This window comes from Coptis chinensis, chromosome 2 (assembly GCF_015680905.1).
Source record: "Coptis chinensis isolate HL-2020 chromosome 2, ASM1568090v1, whole genome shotgun sequence".
Taxonomy (NCBI): domain Eukaryota; kingdom Viridiplantae; phylum Streptophyta; class Magnoliopsida; order Ranunculales; family Ranunculaceae; genus Coptis; species Coptis chinensis.
This window is the reverse complement of record NC_141457.1, coordinates 103,813,420-103,830,868: the sequence shown is the minus strand read 5'-3', so window position 1 is coordinate 103,830,868 and position 17,449 is coordinate 103,813,420. Positions and strand designations below refer to the sequence as shown.

At 35.4% G+C, this 17,449-nt stretch overlaps 2 protein-coding genes across 6 annotated transcripts; both read right to left on the bottom strand.

The window, feature by feature from the left end:
* Nucleotides 1-4,413: 4,413 nt before the first annotated feature.
* LOC147519935 (uncharacterized) lies at nt 4,414-6,708 on the bottom strand. Of its 2 annotated transcripts, XM_086591452.1 has the most exons (3): nt 6,568-6,708; nt 5,467-5,564; nt 4,414-5,399 (listed from the first exon to the last, which is right to left on the bottom strand). In XM_086591452.1, exons 2-3 carry the CDS (start codon nt 5,536-5,538, stop codon nt 4,638-4,640), a joined length of 834 nt encoding a protein of 277 aa, XP_086447578.1. In that variant the 5' UTR covers nt 5,539-5,564; nt 6,568-6,708; the 3' UTR covers nt 4,414-4,637. The 2 variants fall into 2 exon arrangements, with proteins under 2 accessions (XP_086447578.1, XP_086447577.1); XM_086591451.1 differs by having other exon boundaries at nt 4,414-5,564.
* Nucleotides 5,849-12,759, bottom strand: LOC147519934 (synaptotagmin-2-like). 4 transcript variants are annotated; one of them, XM_086591448.1, is made up of 14 exons: nt 12,351-12,622; nt 12,091-12,253; nt 11,569-11,667; nt 11,427-11,477; nt 11,209-11,332; nt 10,189-10,307; nt 9,923-10,024; nt 9,679-9,753; nt 8,871-8,947; nt 8,528-8,774; nt 8,095-8,445; nt 7,481-7,612; nt 6,568-6,724; nt 5,849-6,413 (listed from the first exon to the last, which is right to left on the bottom strand). In XM_086591448.1, exons 2-13 carry the CDS (start codon nt 12,199-12,201, stop codon nt 6,593-6,595), a joined length of 1,620 nt encoding a protein of 539 aa, XP_086447574.1. In that variant the 5' UTR covers nt 12,202-12,253; nt 12,351-12,622; the 3' UTR covers nt 5,849-6,413; nt 6,568-6,592. The 4 variants fall into 4 exon arrangements, with proteins under 4 accessions (XP_086447574.1, XP_086447576.1, XP_086447575.1 ...); XM_086591450.1 differs by having other exon boundaries at nt 11,569-11,836; nt 12,351-12,572; XM_086591449.1 differs by lacking the exon at nt 5,849-6,413 and having other exon boundaries at nt 6,421-6,724; nt 11,569-11,836; nt 12,351-12,759.
* Between the last annotated feature and the right edge of the window lie 4,690 nt (nt 12,760-17,449).

Sequence of the window (17,449 nt, the reverse complement as noted above, 5' to 3'; positions counted from 1 at the left end):
GCAAGATATCCTCTCTTTTTCTTCTGAAATATGTAATCGTTAAAAGAAGATTCAGAGGTATGTAAATGAAGTGCATACGGAATCTCTTATGCTGCTTCGATTATATAATCAAAAGAACATAATTGAAAAAAAAAACAATTTTCTGCTGGTTGTATAGTAGGCATATTGAACATGAAAACATGCATAAATAAATTCAACAAGAAATTCGGATGTCTGAACATGCCATAAAGAATCATAATCTACGAAGATGAGAGATGCCCTCTCCCCCCCTCTCTCTCTCTATATATATATTCTTCTAATCAATAAATATAAATTGGGTCCTATTAAAATAGATTACACCCCAAACGTGGTAGACTGGTAGACCAATCGTAGCAACTTGAAAAAAGCATGATTTACCACAAGCAAACATATAGCAGAATTCAAATCAACCACCACCACATTAGTGTTCCTAAAACACATGAAATAAGGAAATCGTGAATCCCAGGAAAAGTTGACTAAAAGAAAGTTTCTTTGACCTCCACATGAAGCTTGGACAAAACTTAAGCACATTCCAAGATGGTCCATCGGGCACTATATTATCATATATGCATGATGTGCAAGTTAAAACACAAAACAAACAACCAAATATGTATATACGCTTTTATAATAATTTATAAAAAGAATAGAAAATAAAAAATAAAATTGTTAAAAACAGAGAGAACATACTGTTTGGACCAACTATTACATCATCGAACACAAAGATACAAGATCACCGCATGCACAATTATAATTTATCGGCGTCTTAGTATGTTACAAGTCATATAAATCATAAATAAAACACGTTAACAAACACAAAGTTCAAAGATGTGAGATGTGAGTGAGATGATACCTGAGACTACCTTATGATAAGAAGCTTCATCATCAACAAAGAGAAAATGGAAAAATGTGAATGAAAACACTCGGGAAAAAATGAACGTGTTAATTATATTGAAAACTTGTTTTTAAAAGTGTAATCATGCACAGACGGCAATGATGTGAGATGATCCCCTCCAGTAGCACAGTTTTATACAGACCCCATCATTCACCTATGTATGAGATGTGCAACATACTTGAACAAAATAAAACAAACATATAAAAAAGAAAACATAAATGATCTAATAAAAAAAATCGTATAAGCTAAAAAAAAAACTAGATTTTACATATCAAAAAAATAAAGTATGAACAGAAATCAAAGTCAAACTAATATACCAATTTTTTTTTTTTGGAACATACCAATATACCATATATACAGAGATGTCAGACCTCAATAACAATTCACAAGCTAGTGTGATGTGAGATAATCCTTTAAGCAGCACACCAATAGCAGATCCACACACTCAAAAGAATAGTTTTGACTTCTTGCATAATTGCATATTGTGCATGGAAAAAGTAGAAGAATGAAATGAGTAGTGCAACATAAAGTTACAATAAAAACATATAAGAACAAAAAGAATTTGAAACACGCGATCAAGCACAATGTACAGAGATGAGCTACAGCATCAATGTATCCAGCGCATGAAAACACACTAGCAATAACAAACTATGAAAACAAGATTAAAGCTCACATTTTCAGTTTTAAAAATAAAGACAAACTATTTTTTTTACATGCCTTTGTGCACAATTGACAAAGATGAGAGATGATCCCCCATGTAGCACATTTGTAAATGAAGCCAGACTCAAAAGTAAAGGTTAGATTCATCCAAGTCTGATGTCCATTGAGACACAAGACTTATTTTTTGAACAAGAAATCAAGCAAAACCGACAAAGACGTGAGACAATTCCCTAGGTAGCACAGTTGTATATGACCCCCGACCCGACTCAAAAGAATGGCTTCATTTATCTATGTGCAATGTCCATGACACATGCTCAAAAGAAAAATATATATATATAGAAATTTTGTAAAAATGAGTTAATAAAGTAAACAAAATTTGATAACAGAAAAGGGGGAATAAAACACAAATTAAAAAATTCAATGCAAAATATAGAGAAGACATTTTTTGTTCTTTAGGAACATACCACCAAGCACAATTCAAGAGATGTCAGATGGGATCTCAAGCACAACCTGAGGAGAATTGAGATGATCCCTTAAGCAGCACCATCATAATAAGCTTCAAACTCAAAGTATAGTCTGCATGAGAAAACGCGCAAAGAAAACAACAACTAACATGTTCAATGAAATAACTATAAAAGTTTTTGAACATGCACAATCAGCAAAGAAGTCATATGATCTCCTGGGGAAAACAGTTGTATATGATCCTTCTGGCTTCATCCATCTATGTATGATGTGCATAAAACAAGCTAAAAAAAAATAAAAATAAAAAAGTAAATAAAATAAGAAAAAGGAGAAGAACAGGAAAGTTTGCATACATTATTTAATGATGAAAAAAAAAAAAAAAAAAAAACCTTATAGAAAAAAAAAATAATAAAATGCAACTGGAAACACAATAATATTTATTGAAAATAATAATAAAATGAACATGAGACCTAAGTTTAAGTGAAATTTCATACATGAAACTGAGCATAATCTACACAAAGGAACACAACCTACAAAGACATGCAATGTTATTAACATAATATAAAAAGACTTACAAAAGAATACGGCAATGCACCAAGACGCTTGAGTGTTCTTCCAGAAGAAACAAATCATCACACTGAGATTCCAACATGTACATTTAATCCAACATAGAAAACCCTAATTTAGAAATCTGCAAAAAAAAAAAAAAAAAAAATCCTACAAATTGGCCAGATATCGAAATTAGCAGAACAAATACTAACCTATACCTTTGCTTGAGTCCGACGCAGGCCCAGCCCATTATCCTACACACTCGGAGCAATAAGGCCCAAATCCGCAGAATGAGTCCAAATCCGCAAAAATAGACAGGTTACCCAAAAAGAAAACAAAACAGTGAGTTCAAAAAGTAATTATCGGAAAAAAAAAAAGGATCACAATTCACAAGTCCTTTTTCACTCCATCTCTCAACTTAACAAAAATTATCAAAAATTAAAATTAGGGCAAAATTTCATTATAGTAATAAAATAAGAAAAAGACTCACCGAGGCCGCACAATGACACAAATGACTTTGTATGCAAGAAGATGACTAGGCCTAACAAAGGTCACAGAGTGGTGTGCAGTAGAAGTGCACAACACTTGTAGTGTTTCTATGTGCAACTCGACTTTGTTGATTTCTATGGTCTAGACCAATTGATGTCATATGATATGAACAGAAGTGCAAACGAGACCTCTATAATTTTAAGGTTCCTCAAGGATGCTCGAACATTCTCAGGCTGAATAACTCCAAATGACTCAAAATAGCAAATCCAAGGGGCTAGGCAAATAATGAACATTTGGAAACATGGAAACTTTCAGAAATCAAAGCATATTAGGCTTGGACAACTTCATTTAGTTTATATTTCTCAAAATTATAACCCTCTTCACAGCCTACTTTAGGAATAAATCAACAAACAACCAGCGAAAAGTCTAGCATATATATTTTCCATTTATTTGTGTTTTCCAGTCTCAATCAATTTGATTATGTTATACGCTCAGAGTAGACGCTGACTGATTTAAATAAGTGAAATTGTCATTGTAGCTAAATATTGATGGAATATAGTGTAAAGGCAGTCAGTACGTACCTGGAAGAAACTGTGATGAACCCTTGCTTGTTTACCTCAGAATATTGCCTATTTAAGAATTTATCATAACTCTGAAAGCCCACACGTTCCTCAAGATTCTCCTCTTCAATTTAACCTCTCCCTTCTTCATTCTTCAAGATTAACTGGGGACAAACACACACACACACTCTCTCTTTATGGTAAGCTATTAACAATGAATGTGGTCAATTGGTCCCTTGAAATAATCACAAGAAATACAGAGAAAAAAGAATCTAGTTTCAGGAAGCTAACAGATTGTAGAAGATGCCAGAGCGCATCCCTCTCAGTTGGGACTTCCAAGATAATTTACACGATAATTTCAACAACATATGTTTTGACAATGTACACAAGAAGATTCAGAGACAAGTAAATTGCATACATACGGAAACTCATATCTTACTTCGATTCTTTAATCAAAAGAACATAGTTGAAAAACAAACAATTTTCTTATAGTTGTAGGCATATTGAAAATGAAAATATGCATAAACAAATTGAGTGAACAGAACATCGAATAAAAAACTTTCAGAAAGACAAACAAGAACTCATTCTGATCATGCCATAAAGCAACATATTCCACAAAGCTGAGATATGATCCCACTCCCCTTTTCTTAATCATGATATAATTATTCCTATTAAAATATATTACACCCCAAATGAGGTAAACTGGTAGGCCAATCATAGCAAGTGAAATATATAGCAGAATCACATTAGCATCCCAATAGCAAATGAAATAATGAAATCATGAATCGCTAAGTGATATGGCAAAGTTGTATAAACTCGTTCAAGAGGTCCAAACTCCAAAGTACACTCTCTGTTAAAGGAGGAATAGCTATATCCTAAACTCTAGAGTACTATTTCTGACCAGCATAAATGATGGGTGAGAACAAACAATTGCTAACATACATAAAGTTGTTCATCCATAAATCTAAACATTAGAAGAAAAAAAGAATGGTTCCATTCTTGTGCTTTCAGCTGCCACTATTCCAGAAAGGCAACCAGGGAAGTTGGGAAAGTAGGGAATTCATGACTGATGCAGAAGGTGCTTTATTTGTCGACGTAGGCTCCTTTCCTTCCCCTTGAACAACAGCATCCCGCCAGAACTTGATAACATGGAGGCTCTCTTCCTCTGTAGATCTCTGAACAACAATCCGAGACGCATATCCCTTGTCTCTCATAATGCCACATATCTGGAAAGGATTGTTGGCAGTTAGTGTCACCATATACAACCAGCCCCTCTCTGACAAGAGCTTGTCAGCAATGGGTAAGATCTTATCAATAACAGTACGCCCATTCTCCCCTCCTGCCCAAGCAGCAGCAATCCCATGAATACCCACTTCATCTTCTGGTGTTGGTACGTAAGGAGGGTTTACAACCATCACATCAACCATCCCCTCTAATCGCCTCTCCAGTCCTGATGCAACATTATCACAAATCACCTCTGCATGGACCCCATGAGCCTTCAACGTTTCATGTGTAACTCTTACAGCATGTGGATTTATATCAGTAGCAAAATAGTGATGCCCGTCACCCTCCTGCCCGAGCATAATGGCTAGTGATGTAATTACATAACCGCTGCCACAGCCCACTTCCATACACACCGTTGGTCGATGCTCCAACAAGTTTATTCTATCAGCTAGGAGTGCATCAACTAGTGCAAAAGAATCATCACAGGGTTCATAAACCTCCGGATGGCCACTTACAAGTTTGATTTGGGCAATTCTCGATAGAACCTGGACAAAATAGTTAAAACACATACAATGAAAAGATATGATTTTACACAGTGAGAAAAGAACCCACCTTCTGTGTTGTGCTTGAGGGAAAGGAGAGCTGATTAGCCAAGTCATCATCTATATCAATATTGTGCTCCATGTCAATTGTCACTTAATTCGACAATCCTGTGACCAAACGTAGATAATTTAATTCCTCGAACAAAATGTTGATACTCGTATGGAATGATAATTTTCACTCCAATAGATAATCGTTAACGCCCTAATTCTTAAAAACTGGTTTTCCTTTGCAGAAAAATAACATTGAAGATTGGGCCTATACGGGCTTTCACGCGAGGCCCGACTGTTTTTCTTCACTGATTGACTGATTGTTTTTTTTGGAGGTACTGGCGTTTACAATCCCAGATTCCCAGATGTCAGAGGACTTTTATTTGGCTGGGCATGGAACGTTGTTTTTCAGCAGCAAGAATTTCAAAGTTGAAATATCAGAGGACACATTATTTTGGTTTTACATTTTTAATTGAGGACACCATAGTGCCATACATATAAAAACAACCCCGATTCATGGCTCATAGAATATGATTCCTGATCGTCAAGATACAAATTCCACTTCTTGTATCCTGATTCAATGCAGGGATCTGTCTCTCCTATGAGACAATTCAGGTGTGCGTGTTTTCCAACATAGCTGAGTTTTCCCAGTGGAATATTAGACAAGCGAAGGACTACTGGTGCTTCCACCACCAAAATTCTTGCCAAAACAGGATGCAAATTCAGTTACATTTTGCAGCTTCCTAATTTCAGTAAATTTTTCAATAAGGTCTCTCCGTACAGACTGCATATACACGAACGTTAGGATTTGGACCGTACAAGTCAGGATCCAGAACCAATAACTTGGTTTGGTTTCGGAGGCAAAGGCATGCGCCTAAGTTGATTAGTGTTTCCTGTCGTCGAAAGTCACTGAAGACTTGACTCCCAGACTTGACTCCCATCAACGCTGGGCGACCAAATCAAGTAAAACTGCATGGACACGAGGTAGAATCTCATATACAATAGGATAGATTCTTGTAAAAACATTATCAGCGTTACCATGCACAACAACCAATTTTATATTCTCTAAGAAGAGGAGGAAAAAATGAACAAAAACAAAAAATTGTCATGTACGGCTCTGTACCAAGACCACAAATCTCTTTTTGCTCTTATGCCCCTGTTCTCCACTGCAACTCAATTTGAATTCTTCCATTCTTGGAATCAATCAGATGGTACTTCTCATTGATCCTTTTGTTGCTAACAACATCTGACAGATTGATATCAACATAACCCAGAGTTTCCTGAACAAGAACAGAATATAGTTAATTACTATTAACCACAAAACGACAACAAACCATAAAAAATGTTACCGAGCAATGATAAGATTCATAACCATAGATTTCTTACTAAACTATTATACAAACCATAAACAGCTTTAAATATGACGTCTCAACTTGTAGGGTCGTACTACAAAGCTCAAGTACTAGATTAGTGGACCTTATTGTTAGTTGGATTAAACATCAGTTTTGATCTATTGCTGCAAGTCTCTCATTCTGAAGTACCTCTCTTTTAAATAAAATCATATTGATTTGAAATGAATCTCATTAAAGGAGGTGATTAACAAGGAAAATTTAAAATAGAGAAACAATATATTCTTTTTTGGAACACCCACATGAGTCGGCCACAATCTAGACTCAACAATAGGCTCAAGCTGTGGACAACCTCAAGATATCTCAAGGAAATAATGTCAAAGTAGCTATGTGACAAACAAACCAGCATACTAAGGAGTAAGCCTTATTCCAATGAGGTGTGAGACTGTGAGCATGATCCCATGAACAGTACAAATTCAGGGGTACATATTAAAGCCTAGCAATTTGCATCCCCACACCAGCCTCTTAAAATCAGATTTTCCACAAACTGTATTCAAGTTGACACAAAGATGCTTTACCAGCCAAGAAAGAAAATACAGGATCTAAACTAGCAAGCAAAATGTGAAAATTCATTCCACATCCCGTATTTCATAAGAGAGAACAGCCACTGTGATAAGTAATGTATACCTTAGGATGTAGTATGCCCATTCTTGATGAAGCACTGATGACCTCTAGATGCATCCTTTCATTTACAGGTGGTTCCTCTAGCATAAAGGTGAACTCCTCCTCCCATCTTGGATCTCTATTTTTCTTTATGTGCTGCACAAATGGAAGACAAAATCTTTTAGAACAGACATTCATCTCTGGCTGAAGAAGTTTCTTTAGCAGATTATACTGTTACAAAAGTATCAGTAACTCAAATTCATAAAACAAAGATATGGGTAAACGAACGTGCATTCAGAACTAGCAAAAAGACAGAATTAATGGTTGAAGATGGCAATCATTTTAAACAAAAACATTTATTTAGCTGTACAAAGTGGAAACAAATCGCTAAATATTTCATACCCTGGATGTTAGGTATTGATCAAGGCCTTTCAACAGGGGTTTTACAGTACAAACAACTTTGTCCAGAAACGGAAACTATAACAGGGAAACTTTGCAATTAAGGGACCTTCAGAATACCAAAAAGAGAACTTCCTTGTTATGGCTACGGTGCTCACATGAAAAACCGAAGATAATCTCATAATAGAATTTTATTTTTTATTTAAAAAGAAAAGATAGCTCACAATATAGAAATATACCTTAGTTTTCTTCTCCTCCCCTTTAAAAAGAATCCGTACATATGGATTTGTATGGTGCTTGCCTTCAACATCTTCAGCTTCGTGAATTATAACAACAAGCAGACCCCCACCAGAAGGTGTCCCCTCAGGAGCCTTATCTACCTCATTTGAATCTTCAAAATCTTTAGGGATGTCCTCCTCCTTAAATGGCTTGTATGTCACTTCCAACACAATCTGTCCCCTAGACTTCTCATTCTGGATGTCATTGGGATCCATGTTTTTTAAAAGATCATGAGTAAGAACTTTTGTCTCATCTGGGGTTAGATCTTTCAAAGGAATGACATTCATACCCATCTTGTCATGTTTGCCAACCTAAGCACATGGAAATACTTAGCCTAAAGAAAACCAATAAATAATAAAATATAACTTCCAGGTTGACACTTATGAGACATACCTGTTCCCAATCGTAAACAACAAATTCAAGAGCTTGAGATGACGGGTCTTTAACAACCAGGTTGAACTCCTCATTCCATTCAGGATTCAGGTTTTTATGCTTGACAGTTGTCTTCTTAGATGGAAGCTTATCCTCGGTAAGCTTTAACTTTACATAAGGGTCCGATGCCCCCATAAGATCTTTCTTTTTTAGCTTTATGGCTCGCACAACCTTAACATGAAGAATTCCAACGGGCCTCTTCTGTGCTCTATAATAACATAAAAAAGAGATCACTTGGTCAAAAGACTACTCAAACAAAAAAAAAGGAACAGAATAAGATATCTACAAAGAATGCAGATATTACTTTGCAGGGTCCATGATTTCTACTTCTAGGGTTTTGGGCCACAAGTACATATTTGCGACTTGATCTTTGATAAACTCCTGCAGTATAAAATTAAATAAACCATTAGACGTGCATATGTTCTAACAAAAAAATAACAGAAAACCTACTAAGCGGCCAAAGCAACAGATATAATTTCACCAAAAAGTCTGCATTGGTGTCCATAAGTTGACGTAATGAGAGAAGTCCAAACTGTTCATAAAGTTCTTCAAATACACAATAGAGACTATGTGATAGAAGTAACTGACACCTCCCCAATTTCGCTAGGGAGAAATGACCATATACATCTGGACGGAAGTATAAAATAATGTTTAAAGACAGAAAAGTGTTTTTTTTTTTTTTTTTTTTTTTTTTTTTTTGGGGGGGATCTTCAGCTGACAAAAACCATAGCTTATGGTACACGTTCACAAAAGAAATAGAATGACAGCAAGAAATTACATTGAGTTATCCTTCCTATTCACTTCACTATTAGATCCTGGGTCTCAAACCTCCATTTTGCCATATTTTAAAGAACTAAAAGATGATAATAAAATTGGAAAAAAAAGGGTCCTAACAATTACTGTCTTTCATCAGAAGAGAATGCCAGAGTTACAAACTACTTCAACCACTCCCTAAACATTTAATGATAAGATCCTTAAGAATCTTCCGAGATCCCCAACATCGAATGGATACCCCATCCCCCACCCACCCACCCACACACACACAAATAATATATATATCTCATCCCGTTTCTAAAAGAAAGTGGAAAATCATCATTCAGTGTTCAGTGTACCTGGACGAATCTGTACAAACCAGGTATCGACATAACATCTGCTCCTAAAAGCTTTAACCCAAAGTCAACGTGAGGCTGCAAGCAAAACAAGAGTAATTAGCCCACATGATAAACAATCACATGGTGTGTACCAACCACCCAAGCACAAAATACAATTGCACACACATGCAACAGCAAAGACTAGGAAGACTTGTATTCAACTAGGAAGTAATCCACTAAAAAAGTATTAGGCCGTATCTCAAACCTTGTCCATGAGGGAGACAAGAATCTTAGCGAAACAAGGAAAACTTGGAACCAGTGGCTTCAGGGTGATACGAGGCGAGGCAAATACTTGCAAGTCCACCACCTGACAAATTCCAACAAAAGCAATGACATAATTAAGACACAACACTCGCTTCCCTTTTAAACAAATGACTATTAATTTGACCTTTCAATTTAGGGAACTTCAGTATTAGTTTCGACAACAATTTTTGACTTATTTCAGTATATCCAAACAAGAAAATCAATAACCTGCACGCTAGCTTTTAACCCAAATGCTTTCACAGCAATAATAACATTAGGATTTCCTGCCCATTTTATAGAAGGTTCCATAATCAGCTCCTTCTCATCTGTAACGTAAACTTTCATTCCTGCGAAAATCAGATCGGGAAGATGAAAACAATGTTCAGGGGGTTTAGTATGACACTTTTAATGAACACATCTGAGGAGTATGGCCTCTAGATACATCTACTGCCATCAAATTCAAGAGTTATGTAACAGTGTTACTCTAAAATTATGTGCCTCACAGTTGACAAAGTGACTTCTTTCATGAATGCAGGCTGGTGATATATGCCAACTTGGTTAAAATGTCGAAACATTTCTTCCAACTAAGAAAACAAATTACAATGTTGGGCGCACATGTCATGCCTCACAAATCAAACACAAGGGCTCGCTTCAGTACATAAATTGTATAAATAATATAGTAATAATAGTGAACAGGACATGTATGGTTGCAAGAATGTCCATAAAATGAGAAATATGTGGTACACCCTTACAAGTCTCATTGACAATAACAACAATAAAAAAAAAAACTTAATAAACTTAAGTTGAAGTTTGGGATTTAAAAGAAAATGTCATCTTTAAAACAACTTAAGCTATCAGTATGCATCCAAGGCCCCAGGTTTGTCCAGAACTTTTTTGCAGTTGAATTTGACAGGCAGTAATGCAGTATTGCAACCCGCAGTATTGCAAACGTGGCAATCCAGAGTTACAATAAATGTCCATGTCAGACACCATCATATGTGTACACACATTTTTTACATGCTCTATCCTATGTACCTGTCACCACTCACCACCTACACAAATTTTGCTAAACACCCTACTCAAGCCCATATCTTAAGGTAGTGCACGCTCTTATGGTATTTACTCCTAATTCAACCCACACTCTAATTTGAGAGCCCAAACTAGCATTCACGATGACCTACTGTAAACCCAATACAAATAAGATGATTTATCAGCAGAAACTACCAATTAAAGAGTAGCATCACTAACCTTGAAAAGTTGGAGGCAGGGTGCCCAAAGTAAGTTCTTCAAACTCCACTGAATCAATTTTATATTTTGGAATTTGCTCAGCTATAATGGGCTTTGCAATATTCTTTGCAGTCTTGCAGATAGCCTAAACAACGAACGTCAACAATTAACCCATCAAAAAGAGTATTAGAAGACACTTGCATGATTAATAATTCAGACATATAAGCTTTAGCACACACCTTGTCCAGATAAGGCCACATGAGTTCAATAAATCTGTTGAGCCAATCAACCTTTAATGAAAAAAAAAACAATATGCAGATAATTATCAGGGATCAATCTAAGTTTCAATATAGAAAGTAGAAACAAGTACTAGAGACATACACGATCATAATCTGGATTCTTCACCCAGAGAGGAATCTCTGGAAGAATCCGCTGCAAAGTTTTAGAATCTTGCTCAACCAGTGGACGAATTGCAGGATCCTGATCAATTCAACCATCATTGTCATTGATACTATGCAGCTTAAACAAAATAGTTACGACACAAACCACACTTATAATAACTTTTATAAAATGAATAACTAGATGATGCTTCCCTCAAGAGGTATCCGTAGAAGAAAGTTTTGACGCAAATATAGACCGGCAATAATTACTGTACAGATAAGTTTATGTTAGTATATCCTTTCCCCTGAGAAATACCTGTGTATTATCTCCAACTATGTAAAAGAAGTGCATTTACATCACTAACATCTTACTTCAAGTTATTTACAGTTAGAGACTGCCTTCTCAACTCCTAAAAGTGAAACAGCACTTGTAAACAAATCCAAAACATAATCCCATTCATATAATATAAAGTTATAAACAACAAAACATGTTTATGTTGAAAAGAGAGAGAGAGAAACTGACCTTAACATCACTGGGTTGAAAGTATACAAAGAAAAAATAGCCAATCACAAGACCAATTGAGATCCCCATTCCAAATCCACATAAACCAAATACAGTACTAAAAAAACCCATCTCTTCAAATTGTGTTTTTCTTCTTCTTCTATATAACAACCTCTGATCTCATCTACCAAAGCCAAAACAGTAAATAATTAATCAAAACACATCAAAATATCTCCACTTATTAACAAGAGCATTAAAAATACTGAGACTCTTTCTCTTACTTGCTGGATCTGTCTGTCTTATTATTATTATTTACCCAATCCAAATCTTTTGCATATCAAGTGTTCACTTAAATGCCTGTCTATTTTGTAATAATAAAAAATATATGGAGTGTGAATTTCAAGTGTCGGTAACGCTTGTGTGATATGGTGGTGGGGTTCTCGTTATCAATCACAAGATTTGTATTGAATTTAATCAACCGATGGAAACAGCCAGATTTTACCGTAACGAATAATATTTGACTAGTGTTTGTTTATTACAATTCCACCCTTTTCTTTTGTCTTATTCTTTCAGTGTTTTCGTGTTCTTTTCATTTATTGATGAGACCCTTTGAAGTTGGACTTGATTCATGTGGTCGCGTCACCTAGTCATTGATCAAAAATGCTATCTAGATTTTTTTTTTCTTTTTTTCATATGGTTCTATGGCCAGTTCATAAAATGGTATTAGTAGTGTTGGTAGTTAATAGTTATGCTTGGATTTGGAATGTTTGATGAAAACAAAGACCCTACCGTGACAAAATGGCATTTTCATATGTTGGTGATATAGAAAGCACGGTGGGGTGCGGGTGACACAAAACACCAAGCCGAACATAACATATATATATAGAGTGCCCTGAATACAAAGGTGACTGATGGATTGTAGGACCTTTCAATTAATCTACATGTTCCTTTGATCCTCTGCAGTTTCAACTTGATCCACACTTCATTATCGGGACTTTTCATAATGAAAAATCACGAATGCAACACAGATACCTTGTGACTGACTGGATTATCGAAAAAAAAAAAAAAAAAAAAAAAACTTGTGTCTGAGAGTGCAAGTAGTGTGTACATCATTAGGTGCCTTCTGAGGCCCAAGCGCAAACATTATAATGATGGCTGTTATAACTGTCGCGAGTAGCAGGCTAGCAGTATTATAAGGGAACTGTTCCTCAGCTGCCATCTGGCTACCCTCCACGCCCAGCCCAAAGCGACAACTCGATCACAAATTAAAGTTGATGAAAATAGAGAAGCAAAAAGAGACAACTCTAACAAGAGGCTCTTCTAGTCTTCGATTTTCGAATAAGTTAATTATGGAGACCACAAATTTAAAAATATGTTTTGAAAATTCAATACGTAATTGATTTCTAAAAAAAATTGTTTTTCTTTTTTGGAGGACCCAATAGTGGCATTTTGCTCCACAAAAATGTAACTCTAGAAACTGAGCAACTGGAATTTGAAACCTAGGAGTCTGGCACAAATATACGAAGGTGTCAGTGTGTCACGGTGTTTTGCAATTCCAATAGTTTGCCGACTTTGGCCAGTTGGCCCAGGTTCCTAACAGATTTTGAACAGCCAAGGCTTGGGAACTCGAAGGCGCGGTCAGTTAATCAATTTGGGTTTTATCAAGCTTGGGCTGTTGAACTTGACGATCACTTTGGGTTTAAATGCGTTTGCACAACAAAGTAGAATAGCCTCAGATTAGAGCCGAAACCATTTTAAGCTGATTTTACCAAAAATTTTTTTGTTGCAGATGAGAATAAGATATCAACATATAATCATATCAAGATAAAATGACACCTCAAAAAATCTGGTATTAATTTGAAGTAGGTCTTTCATGTATTAATAATCTTTTTGCAGTAGTTCTATCGTTTTTATGTAGCAAAAATTGAGTTTGCACCATGGTTATGCTCTTTAAGGTGCTCCATGAATAAGCTGAAGGGAATTTTGAAATGTCAGGTTAAGTATAGAACTGGATAAAAAGTTTGTTCCTACGCGCTTAGGATCCAAAAGTCTCCTGTGCACATCTCTACCACATACCCACCATCTTTTCAACAACTTATTAACTCTAGATAATAAGAATCTAACTTACGGTTTATCTCCAAATCACCCAATGCTATAATGTACGTATTGGCAATCCATCAGTAATATTATTTTCGATATAATCTCAACAATGAAGTTCAAAAATATGTTATGCACCACTAACAGTAAATTTCTTCCTTTGGTCATTCTGAAAACTTGGCTTTTGTCTGGTGGAACCATAGTGGTGCTTTAATTGAGATTAAAGATTGAGTGCCCTTGTTAAAGAAACTTTGGAATCTCATTCACTTTAAATCTGAGTGTTGGAGGGGGCCTCTTGTTTTTGTTTGAACTTTGAACCATCAAGAAATTAAAAGACCAGTGCCTTTATCTTTGATATTAGTGAGGTACACACAAGTCTTTTGTTATTCCTATTCATTAGTTGCGTTGTCCCTTGTGGCCTTGTCTCCTTCATAAAGCCTCTACTGCTTTAAGTTATTCTCTCAGACCTGCTTGTGATTTTATTCATACAAAATTTCCGGGGGTAGGGCGGTGATAAACTCCTACTGTATCTTTTGACAGTAATTTCATACTTATGTAGTTCTATTTGCATTGATTTAAAAAAAAATGATAACAAACTCAGATATTCCTAATACACATGATCAAGCAGTGAAGGCACACCGTACTGGTCCTCAGGAAGTAAGTCGAAGGCATGTATATGGCACATTTTTCTGGCTAGCTAGGGTGAGGACATTCATTTTTAATGTCAAAAACAAATCCCACTTTATAAGATGTTGACTGTTTCCAATAAAATATATCTTAATTGGCTATTACGAGTAAAATAAACTAGCTAATTAAATAAATCAATTTCCTGTAAATAAAATAATAGTATCTCTTAACTTGGGATTTTAAAATCCAATGGTCGGTGTTCAACATTATCTGACGCCATACTCCATAACTCGTATGTACGAAATAACAAGTTAAGAATTCAGCTCCCAAGTTCCAAACAGTCTTAACTTATTTGGTTTTATTTTATTCTTTATTTCATTGTATATTTTGAGGTTGGTAGAGAATCCAGGCTCGACCACATCAACTTGTGATGAAAAAGAAAATAAAAGGAAATAATCAAATGTTGCAAAAGGAAAAAAATAAATTCTCTATTTGTTTAGAGGTATATTGATCTATCCGTCACTCAGTCTCAGGAATAATAAAAAGTCTGTAGTTGTTTAGGACTTTAGGTATTAACCTACCCGTCACTCAGTCAGCCCGAGTTTTTACTTGTTAGTAAAATAAATTTTATAATTATTACGACATTAATTAATCCTTGCTCAGACCATCATGAGCTCATATTTGCTCAAATTGCACGGCTATAATTATAAAAAGTGAATTAAGAGTGATAGTTGTCTAAAAGTGTTCGTGATTTTCATTATTAAAGGTACCGTTCAAATCTGGACTATGCTAACTTAGTTTGCTAAGAAAACAACGCTTTTAGAGAACAAACTACATATCGTGGACTACAATCAACGTTTTGGTATTTTTTTTGCAAAAAAAAAATGCATTCTATTTATGTGGAAATGATATGGTTTTGTTATATCATCGATCTTAAATCTGATATTGTTTTTTAATGAAAATCTTATATCTGAATTGAAAACTATTTGTTCCATATCCTCATTTTGGCACGGGTGAATAAGTTTGATTACATTAATTAAGGTTAAATTATAAAACCGTAAAATCACTTTACCTTCCAATTTAAGTATTCAATTACTATCACCTACGGTAAATGGTCTTTTATATTGTTTGTTTTGGCCGGCATTTCACTCTAGGATCAACCGCCGAGTCTCTTTGTCTCCATGAATCACGACACAAATACAGTAAACAACCTATGTACAGAATTAGAGTATCATTGCTTCATACTACAGCCAAACATGATTGAATAGGATTCATCGTTGCTTGATTCGTACAAACCTCATTGATCTGTTGGTAGTGTGGTTGACTATTGGCTAGTTTGGTTGATCAAGTCGTGGTGACTTAAACAAAAAACACAAAAAAAAAACTTAGTATTTTGATTATTTATTTTATATTTTCTTCTTAAGAATCTACATACACAGTGAGAATGTGGAGGAAATTTTAGTAATGTACACAAATCAAAAAAATTGTGGATGCTTGTGTGTGTTACTAGTAACTTGTGGAGACTGGAGAGGCATCAATAAATGAATATGGACCTGATGATCATAATGTCACGGGCACACAACTCTAAGAGCATCTTTAGGTGAGATACTATTCTAGCATCAAACATTAAATTTCTAATAATTTAGTTTTTTTTTCATCTTCAGGAGAGACACATGTTAATAAAAACATAAAAAAAAACACTTAACCAAACACCAAATCGGTCAAAATTTGGTTCAGTTTTGGTACTGTATCAAATCTCTCTCGCAGTAAACCGCGCGAATTTTTTAACACCGCATGGGCTTGGGCTAGAATGTGGCCCTCAATCACGCGATTTTGCGAAACCCGCGCGAGAGATTTGTAAAAAAAAAAAAAAAATTGATTTGCGACGATTGATTTATAGAAGAAAATTGATTTGCCCACGCGGTTTACTATAAACCGCGTGGGCAAGAGCTTTTAAGATGGGCTTAAGTGATGTGGTTTTGAGAAAGCTATATGGGCTATATGATTTGATGTCGAATATTTGATGTTTATGTTGGTTAGTGTTTTTTTGGTTTGGTTTGGTTAAAAATTTGGTGTTTTCGGATGTTCTAATAATCAATGGACATCAAAACTTTTGGTTGTATTATGCAAGCTAATTAAAACTAAGGCAAGCATGCAAATACGTCAAAAAAATAATGATTTTTAATAGCATCGCTCAAGTGTACAAGTGTCGATTTCTCTTTGGCCCATTATCTTGATAAACCTTTTTCGCACCTCTTTCAAGTTTGATTTACACGTGTTTATCTAGCCGTTGTGGACTTTTCCTTTTCACTTACGGTCCCACCAACAGAAAACGTGTATGGCTAAGATTAAACTGATAAGGTCTCCATACCCATCACAACAACTTTCGAGGAACTCAATAAAAAAAAAAGGCAAAAACACGCTAACACAGTTACTAAAATATCCACAATCCGACGGTCAACATCGCATAGGCGGTTTCTTTCGCCGTCCTACAGTGATGTGAACATTCAAAGTAGCGGTTGTCGGTAAATTAGTAGAAATGCGAAATTAACAAAATAATAAAGTAGCCGTTGCCTTTAATCTATAAATACACACTTCCAACATGATCCATAAGATCCGTAGTTTTTGCAGGAAAAACCATTTTCTTTCTAACTTC